This window comes from Callospermophilus lateralis, chromosome 6, assembly GCF_048772815.1.
Source record: "Callospermophilus lateralis isolate mCalLat2 chromosome 6, mCalLat2.hap1, whole genome shotgun sequence".
Lineage (NCBI taxonomy): Eukaryota > Metazoa > Chordata > Mammalia > Rodentia > Sciuridae > Callospermophilus > Callospermophilus lateralis.
Window position 1 is genome coordinate 14,438,425 of NC_135310.1, and position 13,571 is coordinate 14,451,995.

General features: G+C 38.5%; 1 protein-coding gene across 1 annotated transcript; it reads left to right on the forward strand.

Annotated features, from left to right (window-relative positions):
• The first annotated feature begins 1,574 nt into the window (after positions 1-1,574).
• On the forward strand, positions 1,575-11,855 carry Fbxo5 (F-box protein 5). Its single transcript, XM_076859423.2, has 5 exons — positions 1,575-1,686; positions 7,651-8,365; positions 9,240-9,330; positions 10,570-10,752; positions 11,568-11,855. Exons 1-5 carry the CDS (start codon positions 1,575-1,577, stop codon positions 11,817-11,819), a joined length of 1,353 nt encoding a protein of 450 aa, XP_076715538.2. The 3' UTR covers positions 11,820-11,855.
• Positions 11,856-13,571: the final 1,716 nt, after the last annotated feature.

Here is a 13,571-nt window from a genome sequence, read left to right on the forward strand (position 1 = left end):
CAGGTACAAAATTTAAGGGGCTAACATATTTTAGTACCCAAGATTAATATTACTTTAATGGAACATTAGAAAATGAAGATGCAAAAAATATGAATTGATTATAAAAATTTTAGGTAAAGATGGATCCAGCCAGCACTTGTATGACTCATCCTAATCTTGGCCCTGCCTCACACAGGAACTGTGTGAACCAATTGCATTGAACACTAACTGAAAGCCAACTGCCAACTCTCCCTTCCTGAGACTACAGTAAATTAAAGGAGAGGAAATAGTAACAGGCGGGGATTTGGGTTTTTTGAAAGCATACATCCTGTAGCTTCACTTAAGGAGTCAAAACCTGAGTCCAAGGAATGCACCCTCACCACTTAGGCGCATGCTCAAATAATACCAGGTTCGGCATCAGTAATAATACGGTGCAATATGTCAGCAAAGATTTAACAATTACTACATCCACTCCTGTCATCGCTAGGAAAAACATTCACCCAGCCAGAGAGAGATCTTCAGTTCAAGAAAGTTGGAATTTTATTTCTTTGAACAGCACTAATGTCTCTTGCACTTAGCCCACGGAGGAAAGAAAAATCAGGAAGGCATACATACAAATTCAGTACACTTAACGTCGGGGGGGGGGGAGGGAACCAATAGTAGTTGAACAACTACAGCCGAAAATACACGTAAACGCAATAGCAAGCATTCACGTTCGGCCACGCCGGAAGGCGTAAACACCAGGCTCCAGTCTCCCGCCACCAGGCGACTAGCTTCAGGGGCCCCGCCTCTATACAAGATCGCGCACCTACGTACCGCTACCTGCTCCGCGCCCGCCGCGCCCCGCCCGCTCTGGAGGGAACCGCGGGGCACTACAGTGCGCAAGCGCCAACCCGCCAACTCTCTGGCCTCCCGCCAAAAGCGCCTGCGCAGAGGCCTTAGACGAGGGGAGGGGCAAAACTAGGAGGGAGAGGCGAGCGCGCCTAAATCCTAGAGAGGCGGGCTCCGTAGGGCTTGGGGGAGGGTTCGTCTTCCGGAAAGCCTGGATTCCCGGACGACCAGAGTCGCCGCTCACCGGACTCCCGCTTGTGAGACGATCGAAGAAAGTTGGATATCGTTTGTTCCCGTCAGAGATCTTCGGAGAAGCCAGAGCTGTCTTCTGGCTAATAATGGGGCTTGAAGGAGGGCCGTTCCCAGGACAGCGGAGTGAACTGCGGAGGGTGTACGCATGCGTGGTAGGCTCTCTCCACGTGCAGCTGGACCGCGGGCTCCCTGTCCTCCTAGGCCCCGCCCAGGCTGCAGCATCTTTGGGGACTAGTGGAACAGGATGGAAGGGGGTTGGGCTTCGCGGCTTGGCCCCGCCTCAGCAGGCTTCAATTGGGCGTGGGCGACGACGTCCCCTCCCACTGCCTTCCTATTGGCGCGCGCGTGCGAGAGACGCTCCTCATTGGGCCGCGAGGATTTGGGCACCAAATTCAAAGATTTTAAAAGTACCAGCTGGCGCCTTTTAAGAACTACAGCCCTGTGAAGCAGGCACTCGCTTGCCCGCTGGTGTGGCCGAAACCACACCTGAGGCGGACCCCAAGTCCACTGGCATGAGCTGGCGCCCCTGCAGCTGCGTCACACGGCCTTTCTCCTGCTCTTGCAGCTCTTGCTCCTGCAGCTCCAGCGCGCTGACAGCCGCCGGGCGCCCTCGCTGCCCAGACGGTGAGTGAGGGGAACCCGAGTGTAGTAGCGCATTCAGTTAGGGGTGCATGGTGAGGGACGCAGTCTGCTACACCTGACCCTGCATTCTCCCCAGCCTGGTCGCGTGGCCTCTCGCAGGACCCTGGGGCGGGCGACGGTCGCGATGGTTCTCAGATGGGGGGAGAGAGAAGTCTGGGGTTCTGAAAGGGGAGGCCAGATGTGTTGGGAAGCGGTGGCTGACCGTGGGGTCCCGCCGCCCATGCGGAACCTGGGCTGAGCTGCGGGGAGGTAGGGCGGTGGCAGACCAGGCTGCACCTAATCCCGGGAAGGTCGGCCCGCCCCACCCGCTTGAATGGGCGCCAAAATGCCCCCTCCCCGCCCCCACCCGCGCTGGAGCTGACAGGCTGCGCGGGGGACACCCCAAGGCCGCCAGGTGCCTGCCCCTCTCCCCGCGTCCCTCTCCTCGCACCTCTCTCCTCCCCCCCTCTTGTGCATCCACGCACACCTCTCAGCCCAAGCCCGCTCCCGGATGCTTCTCCTGGGGCTGGCTGGCGGGCGCGGGAGATCCTGCTCGCGGTGATCTCCCGCCTCCAGAGTCCCGCGCCCATAGGGGACGGCCCACCCACCCCGCCGGAGTTTCAGGGTCTCCTCCCCACTCCCGCCAAATGGAGAGGACCCCCCCCCCCAATCCCACATCGGACCAAGCTCCATTGGGACATCCAGACAAAAACGTCAGTTTTATCCGTTTTTTCTCTTTTTGCTCTGTAACTCAATCTCAAGGCCTAGATTCGAAAGGGAAGGGTTAAAATAAAAGCACTTTTTAATACAAACCTGTGAATTTGTCTAGGGTATTTAGCCAATTTGTGAGAATTGAAGAAGTTATTTCTATTTGGCTGTATTCCTGAACAGCTACATAGTCCTTTATTACAAAATTTAGGTAGATTGGAGGGCACTCCAGCGCTTATTTTTATCTTCTTTGTTGCCATCTCTAAATGAAGTCCTAATGCATTATTTTACCTCACAAATGGCCCCAAATGGAAAAAATAGCAAATCTGTGTTCCAGTGTTTGGTAATGTCTCTCATTCATTAGAAAAGGAATCAAGTAGTAAAAGAAATTAATTTTAACGGGTTCAATAATATATACTTCTAAAATATCCTGATACCTAACTGCCTTCGAAATTCTGAACGTTGATGTCTTTATGATGGAATTTTTTTTTTCCTCCAGTTTTCTAACTACTTTTCTCTCTTAAAAGTATTTACTGCTTCCAAGGTTTTATTTCTACCTGTTTACAGATTTGAGAAAACTAAATATCACATCCAAATACTTTTGAAAGTAGGCTTTCCTAAAATTTTCTGTTGAGGATTATGGCTGATTTACAGCTTTGGCCACAGGTCTTGGCTCTTAAATTCTTAAGGAATGAGCATGTGTAGCCTTGTGCACATGGTGGTTATCTATAGAGTGTCTAGATTGGGAAGTTAAATGGAAGGTCAAATTTGTAGAGTTTGTCATAATACCACTTGTTTCATGATTGAACTGAGTTGGTTAATAAGAGTTTTTTAAAATGCAGTATTTGAGTATCATTAGTATCTGTTTTAGGGAAAATGAGAATAGTAATGGAAGGACACTGTTCCAATTAACAAAGACTGGGCAGGTATTTTCATTTGAACTTGGATCTGTTTCCCAGATTTTTGCTTTGGAGGATATTTTACTGCTTTTAAATGTTAATGATGTGCAACTTGAGGAGTATAAGGAATTTTAATTTCTTCCTCCCATTTTATAGATGAGGAAACAGACTTTGAGAAAAAGTCATTGCCTTTCCCATTGTACATTGGATGGCTCAAACCTTAATTCCTAGCATATTGTTATTTCACTGTCCCTGTTCATCAACATCCAGTACATTAGCAACATAATTATGTCTTTATCCTCCTACATAACAGACCTTGAACCTACCCAGTTATCTTCATTTCCACTGCAGTCACCCTAGTCCCCAACTCTGTACTCCTATGGTAAAATATTTTTAACTAACCTCCTAGCCTTCACTTTTACCTTCCTGCACAGCTTTCACCACAGCTACCAATGATCTTTTTAAAATGTAAACCAAATTTCTCTCCTTTATTTGGAACAATGCAAAGGTTCAACCTACCCTATGATTGTTCCACTTCTCCAACATTATTTCTGAGTCATTCTCCCCATCTTACTAAGTTGCAGCACTATTATTACTCTTTTTTGAACATTAAAAATTTACATTTTGCTTGCTTGTGTTTCCTTGCTTCCTTGTGTTTCCCTGAATCTGGAATTTTCCTAACAGATTTCCACAAGGCTTCTAGATTTCAGAATATCACCTTCTCTAAAGGTCATCCCTGATTAATCTCTTCCTCACTCCATACTATCATTAAATATTGTATAAATGAATGAAGAGGCAGAACTGGACTCTTGACCCTGTTTGCTAACTTCAAGAGGCTATAGAATCAAGTAATAGTCTCTCCCTTTATCTGGATAGTATCAGGTCAATTATGGATACAGGTAGTTCCCAAAGAGTTTGGGAACACTTGACTTGGTCTTTGGAAAGTACCTGACTAGTTAAAGACATGCTCTTAGCCTTTGCAAGCAGTTTACTTCTGCTTCCTTTCCTGTTGACAGTGGTATTTAAATCAGCCTACTTTTCAGTATTGTTATGGAGATGAAAAATTCATTACAGTCACTTCATATGTTAAAATTAAATCTATGACCAGTATCCAGATTTTATTTCCTTTCTCAAATAAAAACCACCAAGAGCATCCTGTAGAACCAAAAAATAAGGAATGTTCAAAAAACAAAATGATGTGTCATTTGCAGATATGTCAAATGAAATTCAGCACCAGCTGAAAGAGCTTGCCATAGTGAAAGCTGGAACAAGTTGAGAAAAAAACTTAAGTAGTTTTGGATTATGATTCAAAACCCATGAGTCTATGCTGATATAAATGGTTGAAAAAGGGAAGAAATGAGATAAAATAGATAAATCTGCAGAGAGATTCCAAAAGATTATGTATTTATTCCCCTCTGAAAAATAGAAATTTAGACAAAAAGTACAAAAGTCAGCACTTCTCAGAAGTGTAAGCTGTATAGTGATTTTTCTTTTTAAATACTATGATATCAGGAGGTAACCGAAAGGATAATAACCTGATCAGTTCAGCCTGGTGCTTAAGATAAACATTGGAAGTGATAAGTTACTATATTAATAACTTACCTTCTATAGGATGTGATGACAGCATTTTATTTGTGTCTTTTTTTCCTAAAAACTCACAACCCCAAACCATAACAAAAACATTAAACAAATCCCCATTGATGGGCATTCTATAAGGAAAGTCAGAAATTGGCACAAACAAGGGGTGTCTACCGGAACATGACAGTGGATCTTGGATGAGATTCTATTTCTTGTGAAAGCAATAGGTAGAAACTGAAAACAACTAAAATGTGTATTTTACTTAATAATGCATCAATATTTGTTCATTAATTGTGACATGTACACCATGGTAATCTGAGTTGGGTACTGGTGCTGAATGTATAGGGGATTCTGTACGGTTCAAATGAAAATACAATGGCTGGCGTGTAAGGCTCTGGGTTCAAGCCCAGCACCAAAGCAAAAAAAGAAAAGTGTTGGCACCATAGTGATAGGTTCAGATTCTAATCTTGATCTTAGCTAAAATATTAGGAAACGCTGACATTTTATGTCCGTCTTCATTGTGTCAGGCACTGTATTGTTTGCTTGAGATTGCATCATAAGCAATAGTAGTTGTGTTAAGGAGTTTACAGTAAGCTTACAAATTTAAAATTGATTGAGCTAGGAAGCAGGGTTTGATGTGGTCTAAGAAGACCTCTCAAAAAAATAAAATGAAACATGAAGCTTTACGTGAATAATAAACTAGAAGTTAACCAGACAAAGACAGCCAAAAAGATATTCTGGGCAGAGAAAATATATACCTTGAATGAATATATAACTTCTTGCATCATAAATTCTGGCTTTTTGGTCACTTGTAAACAGGTTTGTGCCACATTCCCAGGTGAGATAGTGGAAAAAGCAGGGGATTTACAGTCCAGTGATATGGCTTTCTTATCTCATGATCAGATCTTTTGCAATCTACTTAGCTGAGCTTGACTGTGCTCCATTATCAAAACAGGGTAATGATAACTTTTTTTTTTAAAGTGAAGACTAATTAGTTGTTTGAGAATATTGGAAATCGCAAAGTTTTAAACAAATATAAAATATTTGAATCATTGCTAGCTGTATTTTAAAGGACTGTATATTTAAGAAATGGTGTTGAATAAAAGAGGTTCTATAGGACATTCTTCCCAAATCTGGGTTCTAGAAACACGGAATATACCTTTGAAAAAGGAGTTCCTGGAGGTCAGCTTCACGCCTCTTTGCTTTAGGCACCTAAAGTAAAAATTATGCCTTTGATAGGCTGCTTCTGCTTTTAAGTGGAGAAAATATCTTGTATTTTACATTTACGTGGTGCTGAGGATCAAACTCAGTGCCTCAAGCATGCTAGATGAGCACTCTACTGAGCTACAACCCCAGCCCTATTTATGTACTCTTTATGTCCCTGAACTCTTAGTTAAAACTTAATTTTTAGGTTTAGTGGGATACTAAAGCATAGAACTGTCACTGTCAAGCATTAGGAAGTTAAAGGGAGCCTCCAGCTGCAAGTTTACTTGATAGAAAGGTATATTTGTACTTTGGATTGAAAAGTTTTGCTCTCAGTAAAACCAGTTATATTAATATGGACAAATTACCAATATTTAGTACATAAAAACTGTAGTTTTCTACTTGGGAATAAAGGAAATGTTGCCATTACCACCTCCCTTATGCTGTATTTGGTGATAATTGGTTACTGAAGACATTTGTTGTTACACCTTGTGGTTGGGGGCTGCTACTGAGTAAAGGCTGCTAAACAGCCACATGTCGGGGGAGCACATAAGAGCAAGAATTAAGTGAGTAGAGATTGAGAAACCCTGCTTTAAAGCTGCCTTCTCCATGTGTCTTAACTAATGTCTTGGGCACTGAGGATTGTGTAAAAGCACTGATTAGATCTTTCACTCTTTATTAAGGTTAAGATTGAATCAGTAATTAAGAATTCTAATGAGTAATGTTCAGAAATAGTTACATGATTTGTTGATAGTATGTGTTTTTTTCTCTTCTGCTACTTATAACCAGTATGTTGTCTTAAGTTGTTTAAAGCAATTGCACAGTAATTCACACCTGCTGACCTATTCCCCTCGAGTTATTAAATATGGTTTTATAATGATTGGAGTGTCATGTTTATTTGTCAAGTCTTAATTCTGACTGGTAGCTGAAGCACTTTGATTCTTTGGTTAATTAGTCATGAGACACCTTTGCTCAGTGATTGAATATAGCAACATTTTTAGCACATTAAGCCAGATATAGAGAGATGTCCCTTTGACTGAGTTTATTCATTACAGTACACAAACACTTTTAAGTGTATCTGCACAGTCACCTAGAGCCTCAATCAGAATAAAACTTGGAGATGAAAACTGGGAGTTCAGGTATACATTAACATATGAATGTTCAAAGTCCAGGGTAGAAACACTGATTCTGGAAATGTTTGTGATTACTTTGAGGATGATTTTAACTTTGGGCCCTACTCTTTGTCATATCACATTCCTCATTTGTTACATAAGTTCAGATGTATATGGTTCCTTTTCCCATTGTTTTTTACTTAATCAAATGTAGATTCTAAATAGTCAAATTTTACACATATATAGATTCAAAAGCAATCTGTCCTGAAGTCTTCAAGAATATGTATGTCTATAAGATTTAAATATTTCCACATGTATTGTCATTTCAATCAAACTTGGATAATTTCACAGTTTTATAGGCAAATGCATGTAGGCAATACATAGTTCTAAGAGAATGCAAAGTTATTGAATCTTGCATATTCCAATCTAAATTTTGCAATTAAGAAGTAAATGTGTTCTTTTTGTAGGTTGTAAAGAAGAAGGTTTCACTTTTTCTGGCAAAATGAAGTGTGATTTTAATTGTAACCATGTTCATTCTGAATCAAAACTGGTAAAACCAGATGAAAGTGGAAGACAAGGCTCCTACACTCCTGCATATTTAGAAGGCTCTTGTAAAGACTGCATTAAAAACTATGAAAGGTTATCATATATTGGGTCACCAGTTGTGAGCTATAGGACTAAAGAACTTGAACCTAAAAGCAAACCCTTGCATAACAAAGAAAATCAACATGTGCAACGAACACTTAATAGTCCCAATGAAATAGAAGAACTGGACACCAGTAGACTTTGTGAAGACAGTGGGTATTCCTCATTTACTCAGCAAAGTATCCTCAATGAATATGAAGAGAGTAGCTTTTCACTCGAGGAAGATTTCAGAAACAGCCCACAGTCCTGCCTACTACAGACACAAAGCCCAGAATATCCCAACAAAAACTTGCTGCCAGTTCTTCATTTTGAAAAAGTAGTTTGTTCAACATTAAAAAAGAATGCTAAGCGAAATCCTAAAATAGATCGAGAAATGCTGAAGGAAATTATATCCAATGGAAATTTTAGACTCCAGAATATAATTGGCAGGAAAATGGGCCTAGAATGTGTAGATATCCTTGGTGAACTCTTTCGAAGGGGACTCAGACATCTCCTAGCAAATATTTTGACACAGCTCAGTGATATGGACTTAATCAAGTAAGTATTATTGCTTAGAGTATATGAGTATAATCTACTATACATTTCTGTTAGATATCTCAGTATCTCAGTTCTATCAGCTGATACAAAGACTGATGTAGTAGTCTGACGATGTTTAATTGAAATAATGACTGTTTGATCACTGGCACTTTTTTCACTACTTGTGTGCCACTAAGATGAAAGAAAATCTTATAGAAGTATGTATTTAATGTGATCATTATGAATTTCATGTTCACTGTTAGAAAACTGTTTCTATTGTTTGGCATCTTTTGTTTCTTTTAGTTCTGAAATTTCTAATTTATTAGTTATGTCTCTGGAGATAAACTACATAGACCTACAGTCTACATATCTAATACGCCTGTGACTTTTTGCCACACTTGAAGTATAAAATGTTTCTAGACCAGTTTTTAAGTGTGGGGCTCAAAGATTGTACCCTTCTCTGTTATCATAATGGGCTTTTCAAGTAGATTTCTGCTAATAGTGATATGTCCTAGAGTACTTTGAAATGTGTCTGCAATTTTTATCAAACATGGTATCATATATCACAATGATGGCTACTTATTTAGTGTTCTCAGATATTATAAAAAAATAATAATAAAGTACAAAGAGTGATCCTTAACCTGGATATATAAGAATTACTTGATGAGGAGCTATTTAAAAAAAACAGAAACCTGAGCCCCATTTTAGACCACTTAAACCCAGATGAGTAGCCCTGGGCATCTGTCCTTAAGTCTCAAATGCCTAAAACCATTCTAATGGATAGTTTTTGAAAAACACTTAAATTTCATTTTTATACTTAGTGTTTCTCTATTATATCCATCTTAGCATATTTTTGGTGCTTTATTTGTTTCTTTTGTGGTCATTTATTTTCTAGTATGTCCAAAGTGAGCACAGCCTGGAAGAAGATTCTAGAAGATGATAAGGCAACATTCCAGTTATACAATAAAGCAATGCAAAGAGTTACTGTAAGTCTTTGTAATTGATGTTTTCTTTTTAAAATACACTGCTACTACCTTTAGAAATAAAGGAGAAATAGGAAAGAAAAAAGCAATCTAGAAACCCTTTCCCAAAAGGAAAAATGCTTTGCAAATAATTTTAGCCTTTCACAGAACTGATTAAGAAACCAAATTCAAAAAATAAAGGGAATTCCACCTCAGTTATTTACGTATTTATTGGGTTCCCTCTAGAAATAGAATACCCAAACCAATAAGGGAGAAATAACTTAAGTTTTCATATACTGACCATCTAGCCAATCTTGGAAAGAGATTTAATTTGCAGTTCTTAGTTATTAATAGATGGTGATGGCCATGCCATCTACTGGTGATAGGGGCTATCCGGGCATGATGGCTCACACCTGTAATCCCAAAGACTCAGAGAGGCTGAGGCAGGAGGATCTCGAGTTCGAAAGCCAGCCTCAGCAACTTAGTGAGACACTTAGCAACTCTGTGAGACCCTGTCTCTAAATAAAATATTTTTTAAAAAGGGCTGGGAATGTGGATTACTGGGTTCAATCCTCAGTACCAAAAAAAAAAAAAATAATAATAATAATAGGGGCTATAAAAAGTATACTTTTCTTGCCAGAAAAACAGTAATATCAATATATGGAAGATTCTTACTATGGAAGGGAAATATGTTTATATTTCTAAAATACTTGGTAACTATAGATGTGTCTAAGAATTGAGATCAATGCATGATTAAAAGTTTGGACTTTAGAATTGGACAGGCTTAGGTACAAAAAGTTGGTGCTACTACTAAATAAATGACTTTATACAAGTATTGCTTAATTCTCCAGGTTGAATTTCTTTACTGGTATTAATGAAAACTCTAGTATAAAAGACTATAAATCTATTAAATACTGTGGTGACACTTATACTTGGCTCGTGCCATCTACTGGTGATAGGAAGAATGACCATTTGTTCTATCTTTGACATTGTTTATTTTTAAATCATATTAAATAAATACCTCATAGACTACACATATAAAGTGATTTCTCAGTTTCTGATTCACTTTCCATCAAGAATTAGGCTTTAAATTCTGAATAGTTATTGTGGCTATGTTTAAGCATATGCAGCTACGTTAGATGTAGGGATAAGTTCCTTTCAGTCCTGTTGGACCTTTCCTATATGTACAAATCTAAGTGATTGGTTGTTGAATTGATATAGCAAAGGAAATATTTTAACTCCTGTTGAAATTTCTTTAATTAGGAAAACAGCATTAAGTGTTCACCACATGCTTCAACCAGAGAATATGTTATGTTCAGAACTGCATTAGCTTCTGTTCAAAAATCTGCAACACATATTCCTCCCCCCAAAAGTGTGCAAACAAAGTTATCCAGTCAACGTGATCCGAAAAGTTCTACTTACAGTCGGCACAATGAATTCTCTGAGGTAATTTTATGTTTAATCAATGAATTGCAAACGTGGGGCATTTACTTTTTTAAAAAACTTTTAAAGAAATAGAAAATAATTTTTCAAGGTCAAAATATAACTTAGCTCTTAATAATAACATGTATTCTCTTCTAAATTGGAAGAGATGTTGATGTTCATTGAAATTTAATTATATCATAATTAGAACAATTAGGGAATTAATAGTTCTTCTGCCCCTTTCATTTCAACTCTCAGAAATGGCTTTAAAAGCCAGGTGCAGTGGCACACACCTGCAGTCTCAACAGCTCAGGAGGCTGAGGCCAGAGGATCATGACTTCAAAGTCAGCCTCAACAAACTCAGTGAGACCCTGTCTATAAATAAAACACAAAACAGGGCTAGAGATTTGTCTCTCAGTGGTCAAGTACCCCTGAATTCAATCCCGGATACCCCCCTCCCCCACTTTAAAAAAATGGCTTAAAAAGAACTCAAGGTAAAAGAGCACCCAACTCCTCAGTGAAGCTAGGAAGGCTTTATAGAAATGGTGGCATTTAAGTTATTCATTGATGTGCAAGTAGCCTTCAGTGTCTATTTAAGACCTAGCCTGAGGTAAAAGGCAATATATCTAAAAGTGGCAGTGGCCACTGAATCCCCTGACAAGTAATGCTGTCACCCATTGAACAATAGTCTCCTTAAGGGAAAGAAGTCTTATGTGTGATGGTAGTGCTTTAAATATGTAAGGGGGAGCAGAGGTACCCTTTTTGTTTTTACTATAACTAAATTACATTCAGACCTTACTAAAATTTATGGGTTTTGTTCTTTTTTTTTTTTTTTTAAGGTTGCCAAGACTTTGAAAAAGAACGAAAGCCTCAAAGCTTGTATACGCTGTAAGTCACCTGCAAAATATGATTCCTATTTACAACGTGCAACCTGCAGAAGGGAAGGCTGTGGATTTGATTATTGTACAAGGTGTCTGTGTGATTATCATTCCACCAAAGACTGTGTGAATGGCAAGCTCCTGAAAGCCAATTGTAAAATGGGTCCTCTTCCTGGTACTAAAAAAAGCAAAAAGAATTTACAAAGATTGTGATCTGTTATTAAATCAATTATAAATGTGCATGAGGGTTAGTTAGAAAATGTTAGGTTTTAATCTTACCCCCCCCCCCCCCAAAAAAAAATGGTTGTGATTTTTTTTGCTTTTTATATTGAAATCAATGTATCTGGGATTTTTCCCCCAGTAAATAGAAGACACACAACTTCTTAAAATATTTTACGACTTAATGTGAAAAAGCTTAAAATTCTCAGTACAAAACAAAATTTAAATATTTTTTTAAAAAGGGAAAACTACATAGTTACTATCTACTAGCATTTGAGACATCTTGTTTCACTAAATTAATACCAATTAAAATATCAATTTCTGGAGTCTGTTAATTTAAATGTTTGTTTACCTTTCTTAAACCTTTTTTTCAATGTATATATTTCTCAAGAATGTATCCTTTGTAAAGTCTTCGTGTTTTCCTTATTTCTGAAGTTGGTTTTAATATTTTTGTATATGTGTAAATATGTCTATTTTTATGTGTCAAAGTAAAAAATAAGTGTATTGTATATACCTATAAATAAATTTTGTTATGAATAAAATTGTTATGAACTTAATAATATCTGCCTTAAATTTTTATGGTTATCTTAATTCTAGAAACGAAAGAGGTTTGGAATTAAGAAAAGGCCCCTAAAATTTAAGGATGGAACTCACAGATCATCTCAATAGGCTCTCAGAGAAGTTTTAAGGGCTTTGCCCTTCATCTCAGCAGAAGTCAGGTAGAAATTTTCCCCAGGTGGGGTAAACTCTTCTTTTTTAAGCAGCTTTATTGAAGTAAAATTGATACCTCAGTTTCCATGTGCATAACAACTATTAGGCTTTCCCCACAAGAACATAACCTTTCCTAAGTTTTCTCTACTATTCTGCAGTTCCTCCTGTCCCTTCCCAGGCACTCACTGATCTGTTTTCTTTCACATTAGTTTGCCTTTTCAAGAGCTTAATATAAATGGAATTAAAATGTATTGTTTTGTCTGCATGCTTTTGCTGGACATTATTTCAAAATTCATCCAAGTGTGGACGCCAGCAGTCCATTTTTCATTAAGCAGTATGCTGCTGTTGGATATACCAGTTTTATTCACCCTTTGATTGATGTTGGCTTTTCCCCTCATTTTTTGTTTGGTACCAGGGATTAAACCCAGGGGCGTTCAACCACTGAACCACATCCCCAACTCTTTTATATTTTTTAATTTAGAGACAGGGTCTCTGAGTTGCTTAGGTCTGAGCTCAGTTACTGAGGCTGGCTTTGAACTTATAATCCTCAGCTGCCTAAGTTGCTGAGATTACAGGCATGTGCGCCTCAGAAGCCGGTTTTTGTTTGTTGGTTTTAAATAAGGTACTGTAAACATTTCTCGATAAGTATATTAAAAGTTATTTTCATTTGTCTTGTGTAAATAAGAGCAGAATGGCTAAATTATATGGGAAACGTTACATTTGTTTTATTTTTAGAAAAGATTTTATTGTTTTCCAAGTACCAGTACCATTTTATGTTCTCAAGCAGTATATGAAAATTCTCTTTATTTCACATTTTCATCAACACTTGCTAGTTAGTCATTGTAATTTTAACCATTTTAATGGGTGTGAAGTAGTATTGTTTTAATTTATATCTTCCAAATGACTAATGTTTAGCACCTATTCATGTTATTTGGCTTCATACATTTTCTTTGGTGAAATGTCTTTTTTTTTTTTTTATTGAGATCTGAGAATATATATTCTGGATCAAGAGCTTTATCAGAGTGGGCCTTGTCT